The sequence below is a fragment of the Diadema antillarum genome, unplaced genomic scaffold (assembly GCF_040938485.1).
Source record: "Diadema antillarum isolate AM-2024a unplaced genomic scaffold, OU_Dant_1.0 seq00001612_RagTag, whole genome shotgun sequence".
Lineage (NCBI taxonomy): Eukaryota > Metazoa > Echinodermata > Echinoidea > Diadematoida > Diadematidae > Diadema > Diadema antillarum.
This window is the reverse complement of record NW_027272325.1, coordinates 277,175-303,833: the sequence shown is the minus strand read 5'-3', so window position 1 is coordinate 303,833 and position 26,659 is coordinate 277,175. Positions and strand designations below refer to the sequence as shown.

General features: G+C 38.0%; 2 protein-coding genes across 2 annotated transcripts in view; one reads left to right on the top strand and one right to left on the bottom strand.

Moving 5' to 3' along the window:
• LOC139711118 (uncharacterized) overlaps positions 1 to 19,436 on the top strand; it is a 35,072-nt gene extending 15,636 nt beyond the window's left edge. Inside the window, exons 7-17 of the mRNA XM_071623033.1 lie at positions 5,157 to 5,201; positions 5,707 to 5,849; positions 6,917 to 6,950; positions 7,769 to 7,912; positions 10,233 to 10,434; positions 14,334 to 14,359; positions 14,684 to 14,801; positions 15,545 to 15,667; positions 16,852 to 16,905; positions 17,391 to 17,492; positions 18,394 to 19,436. Coding sequence (XP_071479134.1) covers positions 5,157 to 5,201; positions 5,707 to 5,849; positions 6,917 to 6,950; positions 7,769 to 7,912; positions 10,233 to 10,434; positions 14,334 to 14,359; positions 14,684 to 14,801; positions 15,545 to 15,667; positions 16,852 to 16,905; positions 17,391 to 17,492; positions 18,394 to 18,586 — 1,184 coding nt within the window. The 3' untranslated portion in view covers positions 18,587 to 19,436. The remainder of the gene's footprint in view (positions 1 to 5,156; positions 5,202 to 5,706; positions 5,850 to 6,916; positions 6,951 to 7,768; positions 7,913 to 10,232; positions 10,435 to 14,333; positions 14,360 to 14,683; positions 14,802 to 15,544; positions 15,668 to 16,851; positions 16,906 to 17,390; positions 17,493 to 18,393) is intronic.
• A 6,051-nt stretch (positions 19,437 to 25,487) lies between these two features.
• Positions 25,488 to 26,659, bottom strand: part of LOC139711114 (uncharacterized) — a 52,135-nt gene continuing 50,963 nt past the window's right edge. The window contains exons 17-18 of the mRNA XM_071623030.1: positions 26,373 to 26,430; positions 25,488 to 25,625 (exon numbers count right to left, since the gene is read on the bottom strand). Coding sequence (XP_071479131.1) covers positions 25,488 to 25,625; positions 26,373 to 26,430 — 196 coding nt within the window. The remainder of the gene's footprint in view (positions 25,626 to 26,372; positions 26,431 to 26,659) is intronic.

Here is a 26,659-nt window from a genome sequence, read left to right as displayed (position 1 = left end):
TGTAAGCCACACATCTGTGGATTTGGTAAAACTTTATATTTGAGCAAGGTGGCTGGGACTTTCCCTATCTTTATGTGTCCTTCCCTTTGTACAATTGAAAACTTCTTATTGGTTACCTGATTTTCATTTAGCATTTTTGTTCCTTTTTCATACCATAACAAAGCATGTAGTATCATCCTACTTCAGAAACTCTTGCATGCTTCAATAGGAGGGGATGGATAGTAGAAACAAATGCAGTAACATTTATGCCTCTGCCTCTCGGAATACTACATGTGCATTCTGTTGCTGCACACTGGACCCTGGGGTACCGTTATACCAGGGAGGTGTGACAGAGATGGAGTGGCAACTCTTCGTAATTCATGCAAACACATGTTTGAGTTCAAGGCATTACAATGGGATGTCTAGCATTCCACTGCGCTTTGAAGTCATGCTCAGCACCGCTCTAGTTGTAAGACGAAGTTCGGAGACGAAGAACGCATTTTACCTTTCGTTGAATTACAAGCTTTATTTCAGCGTAAAATTCTAAATGAAATACTTGAATTGATTTAGAATAGTTTAGGAAAGAATTCAGTATTATAAACATGTATTTCTAGTTTCTTCGTAATGCGCAAATCGAAATGAAATTAAAATTAGGCCCTCTAAAAAACCTAATATTTTTCTATAATGCGCACATTTCTGCATGTTAGTTTTCTATCGGTTAATCTGGGATATTTTGATCTTTCAAGTAAAGTACTCCGCTAAAGCGTGTTCCGGCGTGCTTTTAAACTATTTGCTGTTAAAATTGTCAGTTTTACACTGCATTTTGATTTGCTGCACCAATTCAAGGTAAACAAATTCGTTGTTGCCATCACATTGAAAGAGAGAGCGAATTGCAGTAGGGGCAAGTATTTTTAGATGTGAGAGCACTAGTCCTGATTATTGATGCTCTCTTTTGTCAAAGCACATGGGTAACACCTGTAGTTGAACGCATAACTTCTCGGCGGTGCCGCGCATGACTTCAAAGGAGAGCAGTAGTTGTCTCTCCTTCTCTAGCACCTCCCTGGTTATTCCACCGGTTATGCCATTTTGTACAGGTGTAGCACCATCTCTTGTTCGTAGGATTTATGGTTCCACAAATTTAGCGATCAGCAATAACTATCCCAGTGCCAATTCAGCACTGCCATGATCATGTATAACGTAATAAGATAATCTATTGCAGTGATGATAATAATACTTTTCATTGAGGGAATACAGGGCCGTCACCAGCTTTTTTCAAGGAGGGGTTCATTTATGCGTATATTTCTGGTTCCACTTCCAGATTTCATCAGCTAACCCCCCCACCAAAAAAAAAAAGATGGGGCCTTCAGCGCAACTTTCTGATTCCACTTCCGGGGTTCTTCAGTTAAGTTACAGGGTTTTGCAAAGGAAGTGCACAAGGGACTGCAGAGGAAGTGCAGAATATTACTGTGTTTAATGAGAAAATTTGACACTTCAAATTCCATTTTTTCCAGAATGAACAGAATCTTATTTCCTCTAGACATTGGGAGATCCATTTCCATGATTGTAAAGTAATTCATAGAGTTTCGCTGACATTTATTGCTGCAAAATTGTGTGTAAACCACTAATGAATTTAATGCTTTTACACATTTTGGGGTAAATATTGATTATTCAACAAAATGGAAGATTTCTATCTTGTACCTCGTGCTACCAAAAACCCTATCATTTATCAATGAAATAGATTGAACAAAATGTGACCAGTGATAAAGGCAATGAGAAACTGAATTCTTATTGTGATGGAATATTAGCACTGGTCCCGGCATCCCTGCCACACAGGAAGTGATTGCATTTTCTCGCTGTATTCTATTTTTACGCAAGAGTGTCCGCTGACATTGAAACAGTAGAGTAGGTAATACTTGAATACAGGTCATCACGTTATGCAGATGATATTGTTGTGTTTCGATTCCGCGTCTTTGTCTGCACGCTCATTGAAGGCATGGCCGGTGGGTCGTCGCCAAGCCGATCGGCGACCAGTAGCCCAGCGCGGCAGCTGGGGGTCTCTTTCCCAGAGACCTCGTTCACGACGACTGTCACCACCTCGGAGACCGACTTGAGCAAGTGTCCCTTTAATCTTTACTACCTGGAGTGTCAACTTTGCATGCTCATTCGTCTTTCATATACTGTAAAAGTGGATGTTTTCGTGCAAGGAATTTTTTGCGCGCAAGGAATTTTTTGCGCTCAGCCGGGTAAGATGGATTTTGTGTGTTTTTAATTCCGCGGAATCCGGACGTTAACTCCTGGAACATATGGCATGCAAAAATATTTGCATGCTTGTATTTTTCGCGCTCGCGTCTGGTTGTGTGAAATGCTCGAAAATTTCCACTTTTACAGTATAACCCAGCAAATTTCACTCCCTCATGCCATTTCCAGTATTAGTTTCATAAGGTCATTTGTTATTGTTTTAATTTTTTTTATGAGAAGAGCTGCAATGCCATCAAATTTGCACAAATGGCGAAGAGATTCCAATTCTTCTACAACACCTCCCTGATAGTATCACTGTGTTGTCAATTAGTGCTGCCTACCTCTCACTCCCCACTCCCTTCCACATCCGTGTGCGTCATGTAATTGTGCAAAGTTTGTCAATTCAGCATATTTTCATGCATTTGGTTGGTTTATCAACTGTATTCAATCTTTATGCGTACTTTCAAGACAAAAGTTGTACGTGTCAGTAAAGAAGCTTTTCTCAAGTCACGCCTCACATAGCAACAACAAATGCATGCGAAGTGCACTCGAAGTACTATCAAACCAGAAATTTTTGCCTGCATGAAATTTTCACCAATTTCACAAGGAACCAAGATTCATGAAATCAAATTGCAGGGGAAAGTTATTGGCTACTGCATCATTGCATAATAAATGCCAGTGGCAATTCACAAAAATTTCATGCTGTGAACAAAAGCCATCAGTTCCAATTCGCAAAAGTTTCATGCCACAAATATTTCTGGTTTTGCAGTATTGAAATGCTTTGAGTATGTAAGGGTCCATGTGAATGGGAGAGCTTGTTGTACTACACTGTAGATCCTTCAAGGAAAATATCTGTAAATTCAAATACAACTGTACAATGTACATCATTAAACTGACCTGTTGAGGTTATGCCGTCCACATCGGAATTCAAACAAAGTTCAAAGCAAGCTCAGCAAGGTCTGTAAAATCCACAAATCTAAGTATTTGATATACCACAGGATGATTTGTAGAAACCCTCACTTAGAATGGATGTGTGTGTGTAAAGTGTGTGTGAGTTTTGTTCTCGCAACTGCATTGTACTTAATATGCACATCCCTACCAAGCAAGCACAACTCTGCGCAGGATCATGACCCAAATTTTGAAATTTGTACAGTGTGAACAGAAGAAGTGAGGCATTATTTTGCAAGATTTGGGTCACAATCCAAATTGCACAGATTGTACATTATTCTGCAAAATGATGCAAAGTTGTGCAGTGTGGATAGCGATCGGGCCTTGCTGTTTTTATTAGCTGTAGTGCACAGCGGTTTATTGCATCAGCACTGTGACGTAGTAAGCATACCTGTATTCATGTACATGTACATGTGCAGGTCAGCTCTTAGCAAATGATCGCAACCCATGTTTCAAAATTGTTTACAGTAAGACCGATAAGTCAAAAAGATGTGACTTTATCACGACCCAAATTTCACAATTTTTACAATGAGAACACAGCTACTGTTGGCAGCCCTGTTTCCAAGTGCAGTTATGCTTTGCTTGCATCAAGGTACATGTATGCTATAGTCACATTCTGCCCAAAACTTGAATTGACTTTGGAAAGAAAAGATGATATTTTAGGGACAAAAAAGGTCTGCCTCTTTAGATTATCTCTCAGATTCCTAGTCACATGTGTTCCAAAGATTTGTGCCATTGTAGACACCACATTTCCATGTGTTTTCATGGACATGAATGCATTTGTGTACAACTAGGTGTCTAAACTTGTACTGAAGTGTACCCACTACTTGCGTAATTTTTTTTTGTCCATTTTTTTTAGCATGACTCTGTGATGTATGGAACTACATGTACATGTACAGTTCACTGTAGTTGTCTGTATTAGGTCCTACATTTTAGCTGACCTGTGTTTCATGACCCTTTCATTTGTGGTTAAGGGTAGAAGACAAAGTCATTCCATCAATGTTCTCATTATTGCGTTGTTTGCCCATTTGAGTAGTATGTAATATTCAATATCAATTGATTGAGTCATTTCATAACATCAGTTGATGGAGATGCATCGTCATGCAGATTGTACTGTCTCACGCAAAAAGATTTGTCGCTCAATTTTGCGCTCAGTATTACATTTGTAACTGATTAAAGAAAACACAAGAATGGGAATGCGTAGATTGTGAATGGCAAAGAAGTAGATTGTTTCTCATACAGTTGCACTTTTGTGTTTTTTTCTCTTAAACCAATCAAGTCCATGGAGAGTTTTGCTTCAACAGTGATCACCATATCCTCAAATTGGCAGCTGTAGATTGTAGTTTGTATTCTACACTGGAAAGAAAGTAGATGGAAGTGTTTGAGTTACTTAATCTGCACAAGCTCAGAAATTTACAAAAATGTGCGCATTTGAGAGATAAACAGCGACTGTGTGTGTTCATTGATATTTTTTTCCAGATATTTTATGTTTGTCATTAACACTTGTCGCCACTGAAGAAATCCCATCTACCTTAAAAGATATTGTCATAAATGCTTTGCTGCTTCCTAAAAATAACCTTGCTGCTTTTAATACCAAAAGTGCTATATGCCACTACAGCTACCCTTTGCTTTTAGTCTGCCTACACTAGCCTACTTTTCTTGGCACCTTTATAACTGCAGATGAGATTAGATAAGAATTAATTTGTCCTTTAATTACTCTGAGTATATGGCTTGCATTTTATTTTCCTGCAGCAACGTTTAATGCTTTGTCTGCAGGTACACATTTTGATTATTGTGAAAACATACAGAAATCTGCTCACTTTCACTGCTGCTACGAGATTTTGCCTGATAAAGTCAGATTGTTTCAAGAACTTGTTTCAAGAAAATGTGGTTGGGGGCATCACAGGTAGAAGTATGAAAAAGTTTTGAATGAATAATCAATCCAGACGCTCAAGACCTGACACTTAACATTTTGTTTGATATTCCATTAGGCCAGGCTGGTGCCTCCTCTATGTCTGCAGCCAACAAGGCAAAAGGTGAGTGAACTTTCCTGTGATAATCACTCTTTTCCCTACTAATTATGCAATCAATTTCTTTTTCTACTGTATAATTTTGTTGATCAATGATCAATAAATTATGAAGAAGGTTGTTTGATATATTTCTGCATAATGATATTCTTTGAGTTGTTCTGAAATATTTTGTGCATGATGTAAAGTACAATCAGATCATTCCTTTTGATGTGGAGAGAAAAACAACAACTTAAAACACAATTGTACAAACTTGCATACATGTACATGCGCTAAATCTGAATTCATCCACATGATTATGTCAAATATATTGGAAACTTCAAGCTTTTATAGACTTTAGATAATCGTTGTCAGCCTATATATTGTAATTCGTTTTGTAACTTTTCATTGATATACTCTGTGCTATTTCATAATCGATTTTTGTAAGGCACATTAATACACTGTTCAATTCTGCAATGCATTGCATAAAAACTTACTATAATTGTGATTATTATCATTCAAACAAAAAAAATAGTGAAGAGTGAGCTGTGCGACATGTTCTCCAAGACGGATCCAGCTCTGGTTGACATGCTCCTAGAAACGTGTCAGTACGACAAGGAGAAGACCAAGCAACTCCTGCTGTCCATGGGGGAGACACTCGCCCCCAAGCAGAAAGGGGTAAGTTCCTTTTCACCTTCCCTCCCTCCCCCCCCCCCCCCCCCCCATTCACAAGTAGCTGTAGCCCCCCAGCACAAAGAGCCAAACCCCATCAAATGTTGAGAAAGGACCACAGCAGTCACAGTTTGTGATAATTCATGGGGATGCAAATGTACTTACAGAGTTTTGCTTTATAGAGGGAACTGGTTAAATCCTTTTTGGGTGGGGTGGTCATGTATGGCTAATGCACTGAATGTCTAATAAGGTGATTTCTTTACTTTTGCACTTACTTATGCTTGTGGTGATGTAACACTACTGACTCTGTTGTGAATATTAGGGAGCTTTAGATTTGTGACGCAGCCGTTTAGATGACGATTGCGTTGGCCATTCTCTCTCCCTGCATCATGTTGCAAAGTAGCCGTAGATTTCGTGAGGACGCAACCTGTAAAAAGTAAAATGGCAACCCCAATATGATCAGTTCATCAAATAGCTCTCTGCATCTATATGAGTTTGAGCGGACGCAAAAATGGCCCAGAACAGAACGTGAAAACTCAGATGACACGAGATTGAGATTTTTTTTTTTCCCCCTCTGAATGTCCGTGTCACAAAAATCTAAAGCTCCCTATTGATTGTGTGGAAATGAGATCATAACTTTGGCTATCATAACTAGCAGACTCATGAAAGAGGAGCATTTTTCTCAGGACTGGCTTTGCTGGTTTTGATGGAAATTTTGAAATTGAAGACATTTGATGTCTTATGTAGGAAAATCATACTGTGAATATAAAAGTCATGTATCAGTAAAAAGGTCTGCATTCTTTTCAGTGGTGGTGTTATGATGTTAAGACTTTAAATGTTGTTACATAAGCCCTCCTTTCTGCCTCACACACACAAACATTCAAACACTTACACGTACTTTGTATGCACACACATACATGCACACACACACACACGCACACACACACACACACACACACACACTTGATATATACTATACAGACATATGCACATGCCAGTTGTTTGAATGAATTGGATAATTTGAGCCATTGATGTATAATGTCTTTGTAATTTCTCTGTTTGCATTTGTTTAGCAATCCAAAATGTCCGAGGCAAAGAAAAAGCAAAGTGAGTATACAAGAATCTTGGAAATGTTTTCATTCCGGCACTAATGCAAAAATTGATTTTAAGACAAGAACAGTAATTTGGGTTGCAGAGTGGCAATATTGGGCAGATGCTGTTCATAGAAAGCTCAGAATTTCAGATGTTCTAGCAACAACAAATTAGCTAATAGAACTGTTTCTTCAGTGTATAAATGTGAGAAATCCAAGAAGCCACATTTCTTTGATATGGTGCTGTATTTTTTTTTTTTTTTTTTACTACTCAGTGTAATATTTCAAGAGGTAGAGTGCAAAAAAAAAATATCTTTTTCATTTCAACCCTTTGGTGTTCACATAGAATTGTTTGTTTCAGTCACAGAATTTTCAAAAACCTACTGATTGCTAAATCTGTAAGAGATTACTTAATTTTTAACATTTAAAAAGGTAAAAGTAGATATTTCTCTAAAATTTGTAGTTGTTTGTGAATCTCTCTCCAGTTTTGTGCGCACTTAATGGATGTAACCAGTTCTGTCACATCTTTCTCCATGGAAAGATATGCTGTAAAAGTTAGAGATGCCAAAATATGTAGTAAGGATGACAGGATGATAAATTCTGAGGCAAATGTTTTCCTGTGGTCCTGCTGGGCAAAGTATCAATTATAACACAGAACATTAGATCAAATAGCAATATGATGAATACAACAGCTTTGTGTCCTCGGTTCTGTCATGTGACCTGTATGTGTATTGGTGCCGATGTTCATCCTCTTTGTTCTCTATCTTCCCCTCTCCTCCTCCTCTTCCTCCTTCCACCCCCCACCCACACCCTCCTCACCACTGACTGTCGCAGTCCGAGACAAGGTCAAGAGAGCAGTGCCCAAAGCCAGTGATGCCATGATCAACCTGGCAGTGGACACCACGTCCTACAACGAGCAGCGTGCCATCGAGGTCCTGAAGATGATGATTGAGTCTGACTCCATGCCAAGCTCATCACGTAAGGGGAAAAAAATGAATACAATCTACATTTTTTTTTATAAGGATTAAGTCACTTGAAAGTCAACTTTAAAAAGTTGTGGTATTATTCTAGATTTTGTATTTTTGTTTTGACATCAAGTTTCATGTAATATTACTTGTGCAATAAAAAAAAAAAAAAAAGAAGCTAGGAATTGATTTTGCCTTGACAGAGCACAGTATAGTCTTGAATGTCCAGACTGCTTTGTCTTGAGACACAAACCTTTGGTTGGCCCAAGCACGTGTTTGTGGAAAAGTGGGTACAGTTTGAGTTTCCGTCAGCCTCTTGCATCTTGTGCATTAATGCATCTTTCTCGCATGTTTTGGGTTTGTATTTCTCTCTTAAACTGCCTATTTTAATTTCTTTTCCTTCTTTTAAATTTTCAATATGACTACCTTGTTTAATTCTTTTTCCTGATACCACGTTGTGACAAATTGCCAGACCTGAGAGTTATTGCATAGTTGAAATGCTTCAGGTGCTCATACATTGTAGGAAGTATCTGCAATCTAGTGGTAAGAGATATTGATGGTAATGGATGAAACCTTGAGAATTAGATACCCATATTTAATTACATTGGATCGTGTAGACTGACTGGAACAATCTATTCAGCTCTACTCAGCCTACTTTTATCTGCAATTTGTTTCACACACACACACACACACACACACATACACACACACACATTAGAATGTTTTGAAACAAATGGGCACTAGCCCTGCTGGTTCTCTTTCTTCAAAGACCAGTCGGATCTTACACAAACCTCCATAATACCCCCATTCCACAGAGATTTTTCTCATCGGTCGCTTGTCGGAAGCAAAATTTGTTGCTTCCAGCCACCCACCGAAGTGTATAGGATGGCAGCCTGACAAAATCGACTTGTGTTGGTCGACTATCAGATCAGTGACAGAGATTTCGCATGTGAGCCTCATCAGACAATCCTACCTCATCGAAACATCGCTCGACATGTCTGCCACTGACTGAACTTATAGTCGACCATCACATGTTCGATTTGTCAGACTGCAATCCGATACACTTCAGTTGGTGGCCGGAAGCAAAGAACTTTGCTTCTGACGAGTGACCAATGAGAAAAAATCTCTGTGGAATAGGGGTATTACAAGGACTTTTCCTGACGATTGAATGAATTGTTTGTCTGGCATGGTTTACCCACAGAGGCATGCCATGAATATGTTCACATTGTATGTTTAATAGTGATAATTGGCCTTGTACCAAGTTGTAGCACAGGATATTACTGCAATTTGCTTCGTCCAAACTTCCTGAGTTCACTCTGGTTGAAGCGACTGGAAAGGCTCGACAGAAATCCAAAACACTTTCTTTTAGATTTGACCATTAACAAGGAATTAGAAGTGCGAGATGAACTGCACAGGTACTAGCTTGAATAATGTACCATAAACACATGAGCCTTCTTATGTGGGAATTTTTCTCTCAACATGTGGATTATGGCCTTCCTGCTTGGGCATTTGTGGCTCTTTGATAGTATCAGATATTCATTTGTCATGGCATTCATGTGGGATTGCATTTATTCAGAGGGTTATAAAGCACTGCCTTAACCATGGACTTTGTAAATCTTTGCAAGGTCATAAATGCAAAGAGGATGTGGTTGAAAATCGTACCACAATGGAATAGTTTGATGAATGTACAATTGATTATATGTATTGATATCACTGATAATTGATGCATCAGCCAAAACCTTTTTGACATTGATAGTGCATTCGCCCTGCTGCCAATGCGTTGGTTGAATGACATTGTTGATGCAGTTCATAGTAATGCCCAATAGTCCCCTGCAAAATAGATATTTACTTTCCAAATATGTGGAAGGATTTATTTCTTTATTAATGATTTGTCAGTATACCATCACAGGATTGTGTGTAGAGTTATCTTTTACAAACAATTGGCTAACTTTGACAAACTTTGGGCTGTGATGTCATTTTCCAGAAAGAAATTCTGCCTTGCCCTAAAATCAATTCTAAGACATGATCTAATATGAGATTGGGTTGAATTACTGACAGTGCTCTACTTGGAATTTCACCATACATTAAAAGAGCATTTATGATATACAATAACATAGAGATTAGTTCTTTGCTGTAGTGATGTTCAACTCTTTGAGATGTTTTCTTCAACCTGGTACTCATTTTTTGGAGGGGGTAGGGGATGGGTTGTTTTTCGATACTTAGTCTTATCTTTGCCTTTCTTTTGAAATTATGGTATCATACAAGGGGTCTATGAGTTGATGACTTTACATTGTCATGTCAATGTTTTGACCGCGCAATCTCTCATTGGTCAGTTGCCCAAGCGGAGACCAGCACCTCTGGAAGGCAGATGGAGGTCACTTTCCCGGAGACCTCCTTCACTTCATCGGTCACCACGTCTGTCGCAAGCAAGTCCCTCCATGATTTGATTTCCTCAGTAGTGTGGAGGAGTAAAACCTCACAAGCTTGCTCATTTCAGCCTTTATGTGCTTGCCAATTTCATTCCTCATCTATCTAGCTGTCCTTGTTTCACTTCCGTGTTCAAATTGTTATCGTTTGTGCTCCCTGTCTAAAAAAGAGAAATCACGTTATTTGCTCTATCTTGCACATTTTTTTAAAAGATTAATTAGCAATTTTGTAAAAGTGTGTTGTTTTATCTTCTTAATTATTCTATTTGTAGTTTTGCAGTGAAAAGAAATTTTAGCATCTGGAAATTATTACCACTATCCCCTGCATCTGTTTTATGTCAGTCGTTTGTAGCTTCACACATTTTTTCCTGTTTCTGTGTGTTTGTTTTAGTTTTTACTTTGTCTGTGTTTGTTTCCGCCATTTTTGTTTTTGTGTTTTTCAGTGAATAGATATCATTCTTTACATTTTAGAGTCAGATGACACCCAAATTCTCCCTACCAGCTTCTCTACAATCAGTGTGTGCTTGAAGACTTCATATTTTGAATTGAGCCTATGTATTGATAAAATTAAAGGTTTTGTCATGCCGCTTTCATGAATAATCTACTGATAAATCCCGTAACTCATGTTTTGGGCAGGGGGAGTTGCCATAGGTCTATTTGAAATCATATAGAATGCTCACAGCAAAGTTTGCAATTGAAGCACCTTGCCAGTACTCAGCGAGCATGCTTGCATAGTTATTACTATTATTATATTATAGGCCTAATGCAATTGTAATAGCTTCCTTTGAAACGGTGGAAAAAATATCAACCACTCTGCTATAATGCCAGATGAGGAAACCATTTCCCTCAAGAAAACTAAAAATATTTATTAGTTTCAGTACCGTGCAGTCTTTATGTCAAGAACTATGTAGGTGACATCTGATTTTATTGTCTCGCCCACCGGAGGTGAAGGCGAGACTAAGGGATCCAAATGGCGTCCGTCCGTCGTCCGTCCGTCGTCCGTCACAAATGTTAAAGTTTACCTGCAAGACTCTCTTATGATGCATAACTTGGCAACTGTTACAGCAATGGCAGCCACACTTGGGTGATAGAAGCACTAGGGGTATCTTCATGTTATGGTGTTGTCAGAGGTCATGTGATGAGGTCAAAGGTCATTTGACGTCATATATTAAAGGGTATGTGCAAGACCCTCTTTTCTATGTTAAAGTTTACCTGCAAGACTCTCTTTTGACAAATAACTTCACATAAGTTGCTTGGATTACAACCTAACTTGGGTCATAGATGCACTAGGGGTACCTTCATGTTGTGGTGCTGTTGGAGGTCACAGGATAAGGTCAAAGGTCATTTGAGGTCATACGTTAAAGTTTACTTGCAAGACTCTCTTATCACTCGTAACTCGACACATGTTGCTACAATAGCAATCAAACTTGGGTGATGGATGCACTGGGGGTACCTTCATGTTATGGTGCCGTAAGAGGTCACATGATAAGGTCAAAGGTCATTTGAGGTCATACGTTAAAGCTTACTTGCAAGACTCTTATCACACATAACTCAGCACATGTTGCTACAATGGCAATCAAACTTGGGTGATGGTAGATGTCTCTTAGGAAGTTGAAGGTAACCACAAGGTCAAAGGTTACAGACAGGGGTCAACGAACTTTTAGGGCCCAATGTTAAGTTTTTAGGGTGCATTTCGATTATGGCTCACAACTTTTGATCCCTTTGTCCGTTTGTGACCAAACTTGGATGGAACATGTCCCTTGGGGAGGTGAAGGTCGTCACAAGGTCAAAGGTCACAGACAGGGGTCAACAAACTTTTAGGGCCCAATGTTATGTTTTTAGGGCGCGTTTTGATTGTGGCTCATAACTTTTGATCCCTATGTCCGTTTGTGACCAAACTTGGACGGTAGATGTCCCTTGGGGAGTTAAAGGTCATCACAAGGTCAAAGGTCACAGAAAGGGGTCAACAAATTTTTAGGGCCCAATGTTAATTTTTTATGACGCGTTTCGATTATGGCTCATTACTTTTGATCCCTTTGTCCGTTTGTGACCAAACTTGGATGGTAGATGTCCCTTAGGGTATTGAAGGTCACCACAAGGTCAAAGGTCATAAGCAGGTCAATTAACTTCTGGGAGTTATAAAAAATATTAATTCCTTGTACGTGAATGGGCGAGACACAATTTGGCGATTGCCTTGTGTTATCCAGTGAGTGGCCGCCATGGTAACAAGATTTAGAAGTTGCAATTGTCAGGTATTAAATGTCATGGGGTTATGCAGTTGGTGACATGTGAAATGAATTCATGCATGCAGGAACTACGTCAAGAACTAAAAATGATGACAGATTATGTTATTCAGCTGCTGCTATTGTAACCATTGTAATTGTCATGATGCATCATGCATATATGAGGTGAATTTATGCATGCAGATGCCCTGGCACATGAAGAATGTACATATTATGTGGCATTTACAATGTAGTCATCATTTACTCCCTTAAATCTGCATTTGTCATCAGTGTTAAGTTCTTTTCCTGGTGTTGTTGTTGTTGTTGTTTTTTTTGCATGTGTATATGTTTGCATCCAGCCTTCAAAAAAAAGCAAAAAAAAAAAAAAATATGGGACTTTATTTACCCTGAATATTAATGTGAATTCAGTGAACAGAGTAATGTTAGAAGAGCACATTAGTAAAGTTGAAGGAACAATCTGTTCCAAAGGTATGGATTTTTACAATTTTTGTCTAATCATTTTGCCATTCACTGCTGGATATAAGGCAGGACAATTTGTGATCTCAGAGCAGTCGAGTGATTTATAGAAAATATAAAGTTAATTCCACATGCATTAATTTTTTCTAGGGAAATGAAAGAGCATGTCACTTCCTCCTTTCTAAAGGATTGGAAAATATTATTATCCTTATCAATAAGTCAGTAACAACTCAAAGTAATGTGTATTATTCATTAAAGGAATTAAATCTAGTGGAATTTTCCTAATGTGGATTTATCAAAAACTACAAATTCACATGGCTTGTCCAGTCTTCCTCGAACTTCACTGAATTGTTGTGATTGTTTCTGCACTTACTGAATTCACAGAAAATACTTTGGGTAAATTCCCCTTAAAGTATTGCTTACCTTGCACAATATGTCCCTCACCCATGTATTTTGCATCTTGTTTTCATTAGTGCAGTAGTAGTAAAATCATTTTTTCAAAGTTAGTAATAATTAAAGAAAAATACTGGCATGTAAATTCTAGATCTGCATGTGATTTTTATCGATTGAATTGGTCATGATTCAGTGTTTTGCTGTGTTTTTGAAATGCCATTTTTGTATATGCATTTCTTGTCATTGTGTAAGTACTGAGGGGGAGATGAACTCCCTCTGATGCTTGCAGTGGACCACTTTGTACTTGTATACCCTTCTCCAATTTGACCTCATATTCTTTCAATAGACACCTTCATTTATTTCCAGACTGTTGTTTTTCTGCAGTCGTTGTTCATTGCACGATTAGGAATATTGTTTCATGTAGGATGCATGCTTTAAATCGCTTTAAAAGCCATATTGTCTTTATCAGCATAGAAATTTGTTTGTTCAAATTGTTCCCCTTGTGCATTATTCCTTTGTTTTAGAACAGTCTTGACTATGCATGCAAACATTTTGTAGCTGTTCCAGTTGTTTCAATTCATTTGAAAACTTGTCAGTTTTTAAGCAGTATGGTGGTTAAAGGATGGTAATTTACATTGTGTCAGTAATGATGTGAAAGATGGTGGAAGGGGGGGGGGGGCATACAGTTGTATTTTATGCCCTGAGATTTCCCCTGAACAAGTTCAATTGAGAGTGAAGATGATAAAGAACCTGTTATAAAAGCTGCTCACTGTGATGAAATTCTTGCAAGGAAAGGAAGGAAAAGACAAAACTTTCATAGAAGAGGAAGAAAGTACCTGATGTAAAAAAGTCACTATGAAAAAGGTGTCAATCTAGAGGGAAAAATCTGATGGTTGACCTGTCCTTTGTGCCACAGTTGCACTGCTGCACTCAAGGGAGGGTGTGATAAATTTAGTAGACGATGCAGTTTTCTGTCTTAAATGTTTACAGTCTACAATGTATGTGATATATTCCATAACTGTTCACTGGTACTGCATACCTGCCAAATGTCCATGACAATCTCACAGAACTCAATCTTCATCTGTTGGCAACTTTGCTACAAATCAAACAAATAAGTGACGTATAAAACACAACGAGAGTGAGCAGATATAGGTACATGTAATTCAGACTGGACACTACTCATAATTTAAGAAAAAAGATAACCACCAGTTTCATCATCGAGATTTGATTGACGTATATTTCAATGTTCTCTCATCCGTTCACCAGCCAAGAGCATTGAGGTCACTTTCCCGTCGTCGGGGACGACGAATACGACCACGACATCTGCAGCTGGGACCAGCGCCTCAACCGTGTACTCCGCTGTAGGGATCAAGATGTCCACTGCGTAAGTTTCTCACGACAGGAGAACTACTTGTAGCAGAAGTGAAATTTGAAACCCAAATAAATCATGTACAACTAATACTGTAAAGCTCGAAATTGTCATGTGTATGAGACTTTCGCGAAATTTGCAAGGAGCCAAGATTCGCAAAAGTAGAATGCACACAAAAGTGTTTTGTCTATACATTGCATTGAATGCCAGTGGGGATTTACAAAGGCTTCATGCAGCGAAAGAGGTCATCGGCTTCAATTTGTGAAAGTTTCATGCCATGAATTTTTCTGGTTTTGCAGTATACCGGAAGAGTTGAGATTTTTTGTCTTCTCCCGGCAGGAGACAATTGTAGTGCATGCACAGTGCTTACCAGAAATACGTAGGTATTTCATGAATAAGAATGGTATGAAATGAATTGCCGCAATATCTATTATCATGATATTTCCCCAATGAGAATGTACAGTGATAACTAATACTGTAAAATTGGCGTGTTGAAATTTTTGCGCAACCGGAAACTAGCGCAAATATAAAAGCACACGAATATTTTTGCTTGCCATATGTTCCAGTAGATGATGATTCCATGGAATCAAAAACCCGCGAAACTCTTCTTACCCGGCCAAGCGCGAAAAATTAGTCATGCGAAAATATCCAGTTTTACAGTACCATGGTAATTAAAATGTGAATGCACGTAAAGATACAATCCACCTGTCGGGAGTTCGTGTTATCTCATACAACCTTTGACCTTTTATCTCTTGCAGGGATAAGAAGAAAGGAGGCAAGAAGGCACCCAAGGCCCAGAAGGAGCTGGATTCCCCCTTGAAGAATCTGATGCAGAATGCCTACGGACCCAAGGGCCCCGTCATTGCCAAGCGGACCACAAGGTGAGGCCCGTGGCCATGGTGTCCCCATTGAGGACCCAGAGGGCAGTCGGTCATTCATTGGACTGTTGACATTTAAAGTAGTTGAAGGGAGCCCTCACTTGACAAGAATATTGAAGGCAATGGAAAGCAACCTTTAAATATCATTGTAGCCAAAAAGTTATAAATAAGCACCTTGAGCAACTCATAAGAAGTATATAAAGATATATATATCATAATTTGGGGGCCTAAATTTTTACTTCGTTGGAATAAAATTTTGTTGTAACTGTGTTTGTTGTAACGGGAGCACACTGCATTACCCACATGTTGACATTTGTGTGTGTGTGAATGAAAGATGTATGTGTGTAGGGCCTACACGGGAAATTAATTGTAAGCATCAAGCAATGAAATTCTCTGCAGGCGTTGTTGTGGTCGTCATAGTCCCAGTCAGTTTGCACCGCTGTGAGGGAGAGATGATAATGCAAAAATCTTCAGTTTCCTACAAAGTTACTTTGCATCGGGATTTCATGTTTTACATGCCAGTGGTGCTCAAGATGACAAATGTTTTAATTTTTCAGTATTTCCAAACACAAAGGTTACATCATGATTCTAACATCATGACAGCATTTGAAAGATAGATGAGATGAAATGGGAAGAGGAATAGTGTTTATGCCGAGTTGGGAAGTAATGCTTGATGAGTAGGAAGTAGAATCCTTCAATAATTGATAGGTATCTCAGAAGGAGATTTTATTGCTGCCGCTGAGCTTATCAGAAGAGCATAGATTAATGAGGGTCCCAAGTCCACTGAGAGATTTTGATAAGACCCCATGAAAACGTGCTGTTTCGCTTTTGAGCAGGCCAACAGAGCTTTCAACAGTGACTGCTGCAGCTCAAGCAGAACAGTGCATGTGAAGCAAATCACATTCTTCGATTGCCCAATTTGATAATTATGATTTTGACTCCTCCCTCTAGCTGCGACATGTGATTAATTTGGTGCATGCTGCCCTCTCATCTTCTGGAGGTAATCTTGGCTCATGTACATTGTACGTCTTGCAGAGTCCCATGTTTTCTTTGTGATGTGAGCAGGAACAGCCAGCAGAAAACACATATAAGGTTTTGTCTTGTCTGGAACGATAAGAGCCTGTGCAAGAATGATAAGGCATCTGGCTGTTGTGTGATGGTTTCTCTGCTTTGTGAATCTGTTTCAGAGCCCAACCAGAGATGAAATCTCCAAACAAGAAATCTCCAAGGAAACAGCCAAGGTAAGTAGGGACACACTCTCCCCTCCCCTTCCCCCCCCCCCCTCCCACATATCCTGTCCTCTCTTTGTGCTGCTTAACTTCTCTGTCCATACTGTAGTGGACATTCAGTAGCGTGCCGGAATACATGAATATATTTGCAAACATCAAATTAGATATTGATGTTGTAGTTTAATTATGCCATCAAAAAATATGCCAGAAAATTGTTGGCTGGATATTGCCAGGAAAATGGATGACATGACATGTGTGCTGTAAGTAATGACAACAACAAAAAATCAAGCAAAAACAGCAATTGCAAAAATAAGTTAAAGATAAGTTTCCACCTACCATAGGTTTCATAATAGCCCTAAATTCAATGCGTCAACAGCCAACGTCTTGAAAATGTCAGAAGGATCTTAAACTCTATTATTCTATCCTGCATTGTATTTCTAATGCATTATTTTGCATGTTTTCTCTTGACCCCTAAATCTGGTCCCCCTCATAACCAGGAGTGGAGGAGTTCTTGTGACCCCACCCTCCTACTCCTCCAGCACAGGGGCTGTGGGACCTGACCCAACACTCCCCAAGGGGGCTAGCCTGGACAACCTCCTGTAAGTCAACTTCCAAGAATTCACTGAATCTTGTTTGTTTGTTTGTTTGTTTGGTTGGTTGGTTGGTTTTTGTTGTTTTAAATATGATCATCACTATTTGCATGCTGAAAGTAACTCTGCCCATTGCAAACTTGAGCTGCAACAAATAATTAGTATCCTCACTTAACACACTTGGTGCTCAATGCACAATAGTACCTTTTACTTTTTACACATGACATTGTCAATGTTGTGTTTCCAGTCAAAGTCTTGTTATCTGGTATCAGTCTTGGTATTTCAATCAGCCAAACCAGATGTTGTGTTTCTCTGGTGAAAGAATTCTGTTTTTGATTAGTTTCAGGCGTGGATTAAACCCACGTATCATATAATAGCATACAGAATATCTGTAGTTGAGTTCATAAAGAGCTTTCCTGTGTCGTAAGTCTGAGTAAAAAATCAAAATTTGTGTGGTCAATCCTGTGACATACAGATGATAAGTGTATTATTGATTTGATAACTTAAAGGTCCTGTTTACCTTTGGGAGCAGTGATTTAAAAAATGTTCAAGATATCACTTTTGATGCGTGTATGTGTAGGTCAGTTGTATCACAAAACATCCTACCATGTAAAATTTTGCAATAAAGCCTAAAATGTAAGGAGATATATCACTATTTTTCTCCTTAAACCATAACTGTAGATGATTTAGCCTGGAAACATTTTTATTATAACTATTGTTCATATTTTGTTTATTTAAAAATACTTAACATCGATTATACTCGTTCAAATTTTTACTTTGGTTGTTTCTATTACTAACTAACATTGTAGAACTATTTTGAAGCACTAATGTTGAGTTTTTGTTTCATCTGCACTAATGGTAAATTATGCCTTTAACCAAAATGTATTAATTGATTTCAACATTGACCCAGGGATAATTATGTGGCTGAGACGGGACCAAACACTGAGCTATCCCAGGGTCCCGACCAGGACAACGTGAGCGGGCCTGTGGAGGAAACTGGGCGCGATCCTTCCCTGACGGCGGGACCAGATCCAGATAACCGCACAGGACCAGAGTACGGTCTGGCCAAGGGCTCGATGTACTCAGCGTCAAGACAGTGCTAGTTTGAATGTGGGTCATTCGTAATGTTTTAGATGTATATTGTATCTTTCCTGTGGCCTGATTTTTAAAAAACCTATTTATGGGAATTTAGAGCGTTAGAAGTGTCCATGTTCTCAGCTTCTATGTTGATTGACAGATTTAATGCATGCGTGCAACTTGTGAGTCATGTGACAGGACTATTTTCACTGTTTGAGAGCTCAGATTACATTTTCAGTGAGGAGTGAAGGGTGATAATAGTTTTCAACTTGTGAAAACTGCTCTCATCTGAAGTTTACATTGTGTAGATACATATATGTATGTTGTATCTGTATATACAAAATTTATGTGTATGTTTATGTCTTATTTGTGTATGTCTTTGTACAGTTTCATCTAGCAGCTTTCATACTGGAGCATATTCCTGACTGCAAAATCAACCATCTGCTTGTCGTGTTTGGTCACCTGATCATTGCAGTGTGTAGTAGCTCATTCACTGACTTTACTCCAACAAAGTGACTTCAGAAACTGGTCATTATAAGGTAGATGCATCAATGAATTTGTCCCCTCCAAACACATCTTGTATTTTAATCTCATGCACTTTTGTGTATGCTGACTTGCCTTATTCCATAATAGCATCTTTTTTTTTTCTTCTTTTTTTTAGATATTTCTGAAGTAAAGATGTCCAAAACCTGCTGCATCCGAAAATTATTATTTTTGACTACCTTGTGTATTATCATAAAATGGAGTAATTTCTTTTGTGGCGGCCATCATGTGTAAATCATTCCATTCTAAGTTGTGTCTTCCTTACATTTTCAGCCCTACCTCTCTGTCTCTTCATCTCTTCCATCTAATCTTTGTATTTGTCTTTCTGCCCGTCTGTCCGTCTGTCCATCTATACGTCTGTCTGTCCATCTATACGTCTGTCTGTATGTTATGGCTATACCTGTCTGCTTATCTCCCTTTTTCTATTTGTATCTCTCTGCGCTTGTTTTTATGTCCCGTCTGTTTGTCTAGCTGTCTAGCTGTCTGTACATCTTGTCTGTGTGTTTCTTTCTTTCTCTCTTTCTCTCTATCTCTGTCCGTGCTTGTCATTCTGTATGTCTGTTTGTCTGTCTATCCAGCTGTCTTTCTATCTTTCTGTCTAGTTCTTTTTCTCTCTGTGTATCCATGAATGAATATTCATACGTTCATGCTTCATGTTGTCAGCCTATTCTTTCCTGTTTGCATGATTCTCTGATTGTTTGTTCGTTTTTGTGACATGGAGTTTTGTGTAATCATATCTTATGATTTCAGTATCTTATCTTACATTGTTCTTGGTTGTATTGTGTATACTCAGTCAAGTGTTATTCTGAAATTAGGGCGAGGAAGGAAAAACAGCAACCAACACAGACTGTTAAACATGAAGCAGTTGACGATAGCATTAATGATTATAATACATATAATTATAGTCCGTTCAGGTCCTTGTACATGATAATGAAATAATAAGCAATATCTTTTTGTGCTGCAGTAGAGATGTGTAGCTGACCATTGCTAATATATTGTATACCATTTGCTTGAATTATTGTAGTTGTATATACAGTGTAGAGTTCTTGCAAGTTTTGATGTGTACATACAATGTAACATATCCATAAATCTGCTACTGTTTCTTGCTGTTTTGGATGAGGAACACCGTCATGGACTTTCATTCGAGTGTGAGATATTATTGAATGGTTCTCTCAGTGTTGCGTGCTGTACACTACCTGCTGTGGTGTATGTGCTAGACTGATAACTTGTGATAACTTTGTCTCTGTCAACATAGCAAGTGTTCATTTGTATGTTGACATAAAAGTAATTATCTGGATGGTTAATGTAGATAAGCTGTGACAGATTGTATAGTGTGTATGTAAGAGGTCTGATATTGCTTTTTTGTTTATATTTATATGCTCAAAGTCAATTCGTAATGTGACATGAATGTTCCTAGGAACCTTAGAATCATATCAGATGATATATAAAGATTTTTACAAAAATATTTCAGTATGCCTCTTTAGAAGATGTTTGCTTGAAAAGAAAGAAGAGCTGTTCTGTGAGAGAAAATGTTGTGGTGATGTAACTTCATGGGCTCATGGTTAATTCATGTCATCTAAAACTGGAAGAAATTAGTAATTTGTGCATCTTGTTAATATTTTTTTAGGTGCATCGTGTCCAGAGTGTTAATTTACACAGTCAGTCTTGGAGAGGAGTTATTAGCAGCGTAGTCTTGGTATGAGGGAATATGGAGGTCTAAAATGAAGGAAATCACTTAAATTGACCCTTGTACTTGTCTGTAAACTGGTGCATATATACAATGTTATGTTCTTTTTTTTTTAGCAGAATGGAGCCTTCAGAGTTTTTGTAGTGAATTCATAGTGAATACAAATGCTTTGCATGATATCAAGAATAATAATCAATGCTGAATCTTTCATGGCAGTGTTCTTGTAATTTCCAGAAAAAACCCCAAATAAAACTTCTGCTATTTAAGGTGACATCACATGCCCACATTGGCTCAGTGGCTTGTAGTCATATTTTGGAAGTTACCTTTCATCAATAGAAACTACAACTTTGTCAAGTCTCAAGATATTGCAATGACTTTACCACAGGGAACCATCCTTATATCTCTAATTGTGACATATTTTACCCTTAGCGGAGGTTTCAAATGCAGGAAAAGCAGTCCGTGGTATTGAAAAGACAAGTATGTTGAACGGTGGGATGTAGATGGAATCCAAAGTTAATCATATGTGTGAACTGGTCACGTGGTCAAGTGTGTCTGGTATCCATGCATTGAGCAGAAAAAGAGCTGTAAAGACTTGATCTTTGAAGATGCCAAGAATCAATTATAATGGTTCAGCAAATTGAAGTGCAATAGAATTCACAAAGACCCTTCTTTGCAATAAAATTTATGTCACACCCGGTACACTCTTGGAAATCATGGTGTATAGTTCCGTGACATAGTTTTGTCCACAAAATCTGCATAAAGAGGGAAATGACTAATTTTTTCTTTGAGGGAAGTGCCTTAAGACAGCACAAATATCTGGGATGGTATAATGGTTTTCCACATAAAAAACAAACATAGTTACTTCAAAAGTATGGTCTCTGATACCGTTAACAGTGACAAAAAAAAAAAAAAAAAAAAAATGTTGCACAAGCACATTGATTGATGTTAGATTACAACTAAGTGAGGTTTTTACCTACTTTTTTTTTTTCCATTACCCAGAGTGGTAAGGTTATGTTCCTACATTATACAGACATACACTGTGGTAATTGATGACTTCCCCTTTTTCATTGGAACTATTTGCGGTGTTTTGCGATGGATTGTCAAACTTTTACCCAGTTTAGAGAGTAAATGAGTCTTTCATGCAAGTTTCTTTTTTTTTAAATGAATATATTATGTATTTCATGCATGCAAATACAATTGTATCCACATTGTAGTTTTAATGGTCTCTTATTCACATGATGCTTATCAGCATTGCTCAGGTTTGCTCGTGACATGCAATGTATCAATATTGTATTATGATGCACATATATGCATCACTTTTAAGCCCGTGGCAATGTGAAAAGATGTGGCATTTAATGGAACCAATGTGTTACATCTAACAAAGAGAGTGTGTTGGAGCTTTCACTCCCTCTGTCTCTGTATCTGTATCTCAGAAAAGTCAAGCACTTCTCCCGTGTGGTGAATATTAAATGTTTGATGTTATAATCCTGAAATGCTGTGTCATTTCTTACTTGTTATTTCTGTTCAGTCATTTAAATACTTGTGTGCATAGAACATAACTTGGAGGGACACAAGCCGAGTGTAATTCCTCCCTGATCCCCCCTCTAAATGTTGGTACATTCCTGTACGGTCATGAATTGACTAGAAAAGACACAAAATAAAAATAAGGTAACTTCACAGCAGGAGATACTTCGGGGTCAGATAATGTTCATTTAATTCACAAAATGTACAAAATATACAAAGGGCATTAAATACAGGGAATACATGAGCGAACCATCACTAAAATTCCGAAATTTATCAATGACATATTTGCACTGGTCATGAATACTTACAGCAACATCAGAAAAGTATGAAATTGATTCCTCAATTAAAAAATATCAATTTCACAACAATGGAATGCATAGGAAGACATCGTTAACATCGTTCAGTTTTGCAAAATATGTTAACTTTGAAGTTGCAAAGCTCCTTGATCTTGAACTTACATTTTCTTTGTCAAGTTAATTGTCAAGTTAAAATTTTTGGTCATCATTAATACAGGTGACTGGGTACATTGATAGGCATAAAAATTGCTTGGATTGTATGGGAAGTGTGCACAAATTTACATTCAGCAAGAATACTCCATGGTGTAAAGGTAGTTGTTAGAAGGAGCTCATTACACAAACGTGCAAGCCCTGTTCTTGTATAGACTTCTCAGACACAGTAGTAAATTGAAAGAATTGAATTCAACAGCAAACATTTTATGTAGGTTATTCAGTGCAAAAGACATGTGAGTACTTCTGTTCAATTTTGCATACAAGTATTGGTCTCGTGTCCCAAGCTCTATGTGAGTTCTTGAAGCTATTTCAGATCAAAAGGATAATCGTCTAAAAGTGGAGAAAATGGCTGGATTTTCTCTAGGTGCCGCTTAACTAGGTAAATTTATTGTGCCTTAGCAGAACAAAATCAAGTTTGACGTTATCTGGGTGGATAAAGATTAACAGTGTTTGTTTTTCTTTTTTTTTTTTCCCAGTTAAAAAATTCTGAACCGTATGAATCATGATTTCGAGAAATGCTACCAAATAAAGGAAAGTATATTCTGTCTGTGGCAATTCAAGTGGTGTCACACTGGGGGTTTAATACAGTTTCCACTTTCACCATATTATTGTTTCTGAGTAATACATCATTAGTACTGTCATGCATAGTCAATATTTCCTATAAAGTGCTTTAAGGTAGGGCCTATACATATCGTTTTAAAGAACACATTTTTATGGGGGGGGGGGGGGAGAGTCCGATAAGGTTGGAGAAATTAGTGTTAACAACTGTAAAACACGCCAATCTGACCTAATTTTGAGACAGAATTTGCAATGAGTAAATTATATGAACATCATGAACCTACATTTGCAAACAGAAACATAAAAAATTTCTCCTTGGTTTATAGAAGCACAAAAGTAGGATCCTTTATTGCTTTATAACATTGGAACTGTGCAGGGAAGTAAAACAATTTTGCAGGAAAACAGTTTCAAGTGTAATAAATAAAATGAGGAAATCACTTGCATATAGGCAACATGTCATCAGTTTCACTACACAAACTACATGTATGTTGCACAGGAGAGTACAAAAAAAAAAAAGAAAGCTAAGTGATAAGATGAGATGTACAAAAGTAAGAAATACACATATTTCAGTTCTCAAGCCATAGATACCAAAAAGAAGATCGCTCCGCAAGCAGTGCCTCAAAGTACAATCAATAGAAAAATGGCATTATATATAAATAGGCTTTGTCAATAAATACAGTATCAGATGTACACATCAAATAGAAATTCACAAACTGGCAGTAAGAGAGAGCATTAATGTGCCGAGCCCTACAGCCTGAGACAATTGGGGGAAAAGATTTTTTTTTTTTTTAAAGCTACTAAATATAGTGAGGATTATAAATACACAGTTGTTTCACAGATGACATGATTTCACTCAAAAGAAAGGGTGAGATCTTTGACAAAAACCACAGTAAGACAAAAGTTTCTGTCTTCCATTTCAAGGACAGATTTACTTTGACAAATACCTGAATATTCATGCAAATAGATTTAACAGCATGTTATCTTGAGGGAACTTATTTCATACGATGTTCTCAGTTAGTTTGTTGCTTATTTTGTTCTTGTTTTGCTTGAACTGATTTCACACGTGCATACTTAGATTTACAGTTACATTTATGATTTTCATCATTTGAAGCAATTTTAGAATAAGTGCTTGCAAAGGGCATTCTCCCTGCTCAAACTACATCAGGGGCTTAAAGGATTGATTGACAGAGCAGACAACAGAACTGCGACTGATCGAGGTACAGATATAGGTCACAATCTTCAGATTATCAGCTCCTAACAGTTGTGACCCATATACCTCAATCAGTCATACATTACTGTAGTTCTGTTCTGTTCAAAGCAGTGTGTGAATGCCACTCTTTGCTTCACCCAACACAAAAACATTAATACATTAACCTTTGACCCAGGGATCAAAACAGCTGAGGTGAGTGCATTCAGTGCTCAACAGAACTCTACAGTTAAGGAAGAATGAAAGGAAGATGTTTTTGAGTCTTTAAATCCCATTCACAATCACATGACAAGTTGAAGAAGCGAAGAATGAGAATCGACAGCCACTCGAGCACACAAGTCAAATCTGACAGAGCCAAGATCCTACGACACGCAAGGTTCAGCCTTGTCCACATGACCCTATAACTCGTTGGAACGACGCTTTTTCACCAATGACACACACACACACACACACACACACACACACAAACAGATCCCACTTTGCATCCGATGTCTGGCAACAGAGGGCCTACGAGTGGGAACGGGGCAAGCGAGCAAGCATGACCACACAATCTCTCCACAGGCAATCCTCTCTAAGCAAAATGTCTTGTCGTTCATAACCAATACACTGCAAATTATTGCTACAAGTAAGAGCATCCCACGTGACATGTGGACCTTAATACACTTTGATTGTTTGCAGAAACTTTATGTAACTCTGACCTTTGACCTACGACCTTACAAGACACAGACATGACACAATATGTCATCACAATCAAGCTAGGCAAAGGAAAATTCATGACATTGTTCACGTTCACAAAACATTACTACAAACTCTTATACAATGTATGAAAGCACTTGACCAGTGGAAGTACACTCTCTCGGCAACGGTAGCCCTGGATGTTCGTTGCCACGGCAATGACCTCAAATCATGATCTGTGCCTCCTGCATGATGCGTAACCTGGGTCCGATGGGAATGCCGATCGTCTCCAGCTTCTCCTCGCTGACATATGGCATCTCCATCATGGTGATGCCGGCTTTCTCAAACTTGGGCAAGTATTTCTGGAGCAACAAGCAGATTATCAGTGAATCAGATCGAGCTCAAAGTCGAGTCAAATCGAAATAATCAGGTCATATGTCAATCATGCTGTCCTCATTTATTCAATATATCTTTGTTTCTAAATCTCACTCACTTCTTAGCTTCTTTTGCTTGCTCTTCTTGACTTACAATGCTTACAATTTCATACATAAAACTTTGGTAGAAGCATTTCTGTTGAGAGAAGTAAGTCCTCATTCTTAATTGACATATTTTCCGATCTCATTCTCACCCAACCCTTCTTGTGAGATATCCAAAAACAAGGTGAAACAAAGATATCCTAATAAAGTTGTGGCATGTCGCCTTTTATTATTAGCACTTTTTTGGATATCTCAGCCATTTAAAAACCAATTTTCATCAAATAAACATTGAATCCTTCTTAAAATTACATGCTCTTTCATATTTCATAAGAGACTTTTCATTATCTCACTTAGGTATGTTCAAAACATGAATCCCTACCTCAACCAGTACAGTACAGTCCCTTTAAACACTTTGAGGATTCAGTTGTAATAGAAAAAAAAACTTGCAAATGTTTAACTACAGTAAGTTGTTGGGAAACATCTTTTTGGCTCATTCCAAATGTCTCCTAACATTGTTTTGTTTTGTTCTTTCTTCCACGAGGCATTAATGATCCATATAAAAGAATTTTCATATCCTAATGAAATCAACAACTTAAGAAAAATTAGACAGAAGTAAGTTTCTTTTTCCCTCACCTCATATCCAAGGTCTTCGAGGAACAATGAGAGTAGTGGTGGCTCTTCTCCAAAGAACCTACAAATCACAAAAAAAAAACAAGAACCGGACATCATTACAAATCTTACCACATACACAAAAAGCAGCCCACCAACTGTAAATACTTAATTCATGCCACATAACTATCAATTCCCTTTTGTGATTTAATCATATTAACAATGACACAAAAGAGACACCTGCAAGGTAACAAACTCGTATTTCCCATAAATGAATGAAGATTTTCATTGAAAGCCAATTTTCAGGTTGG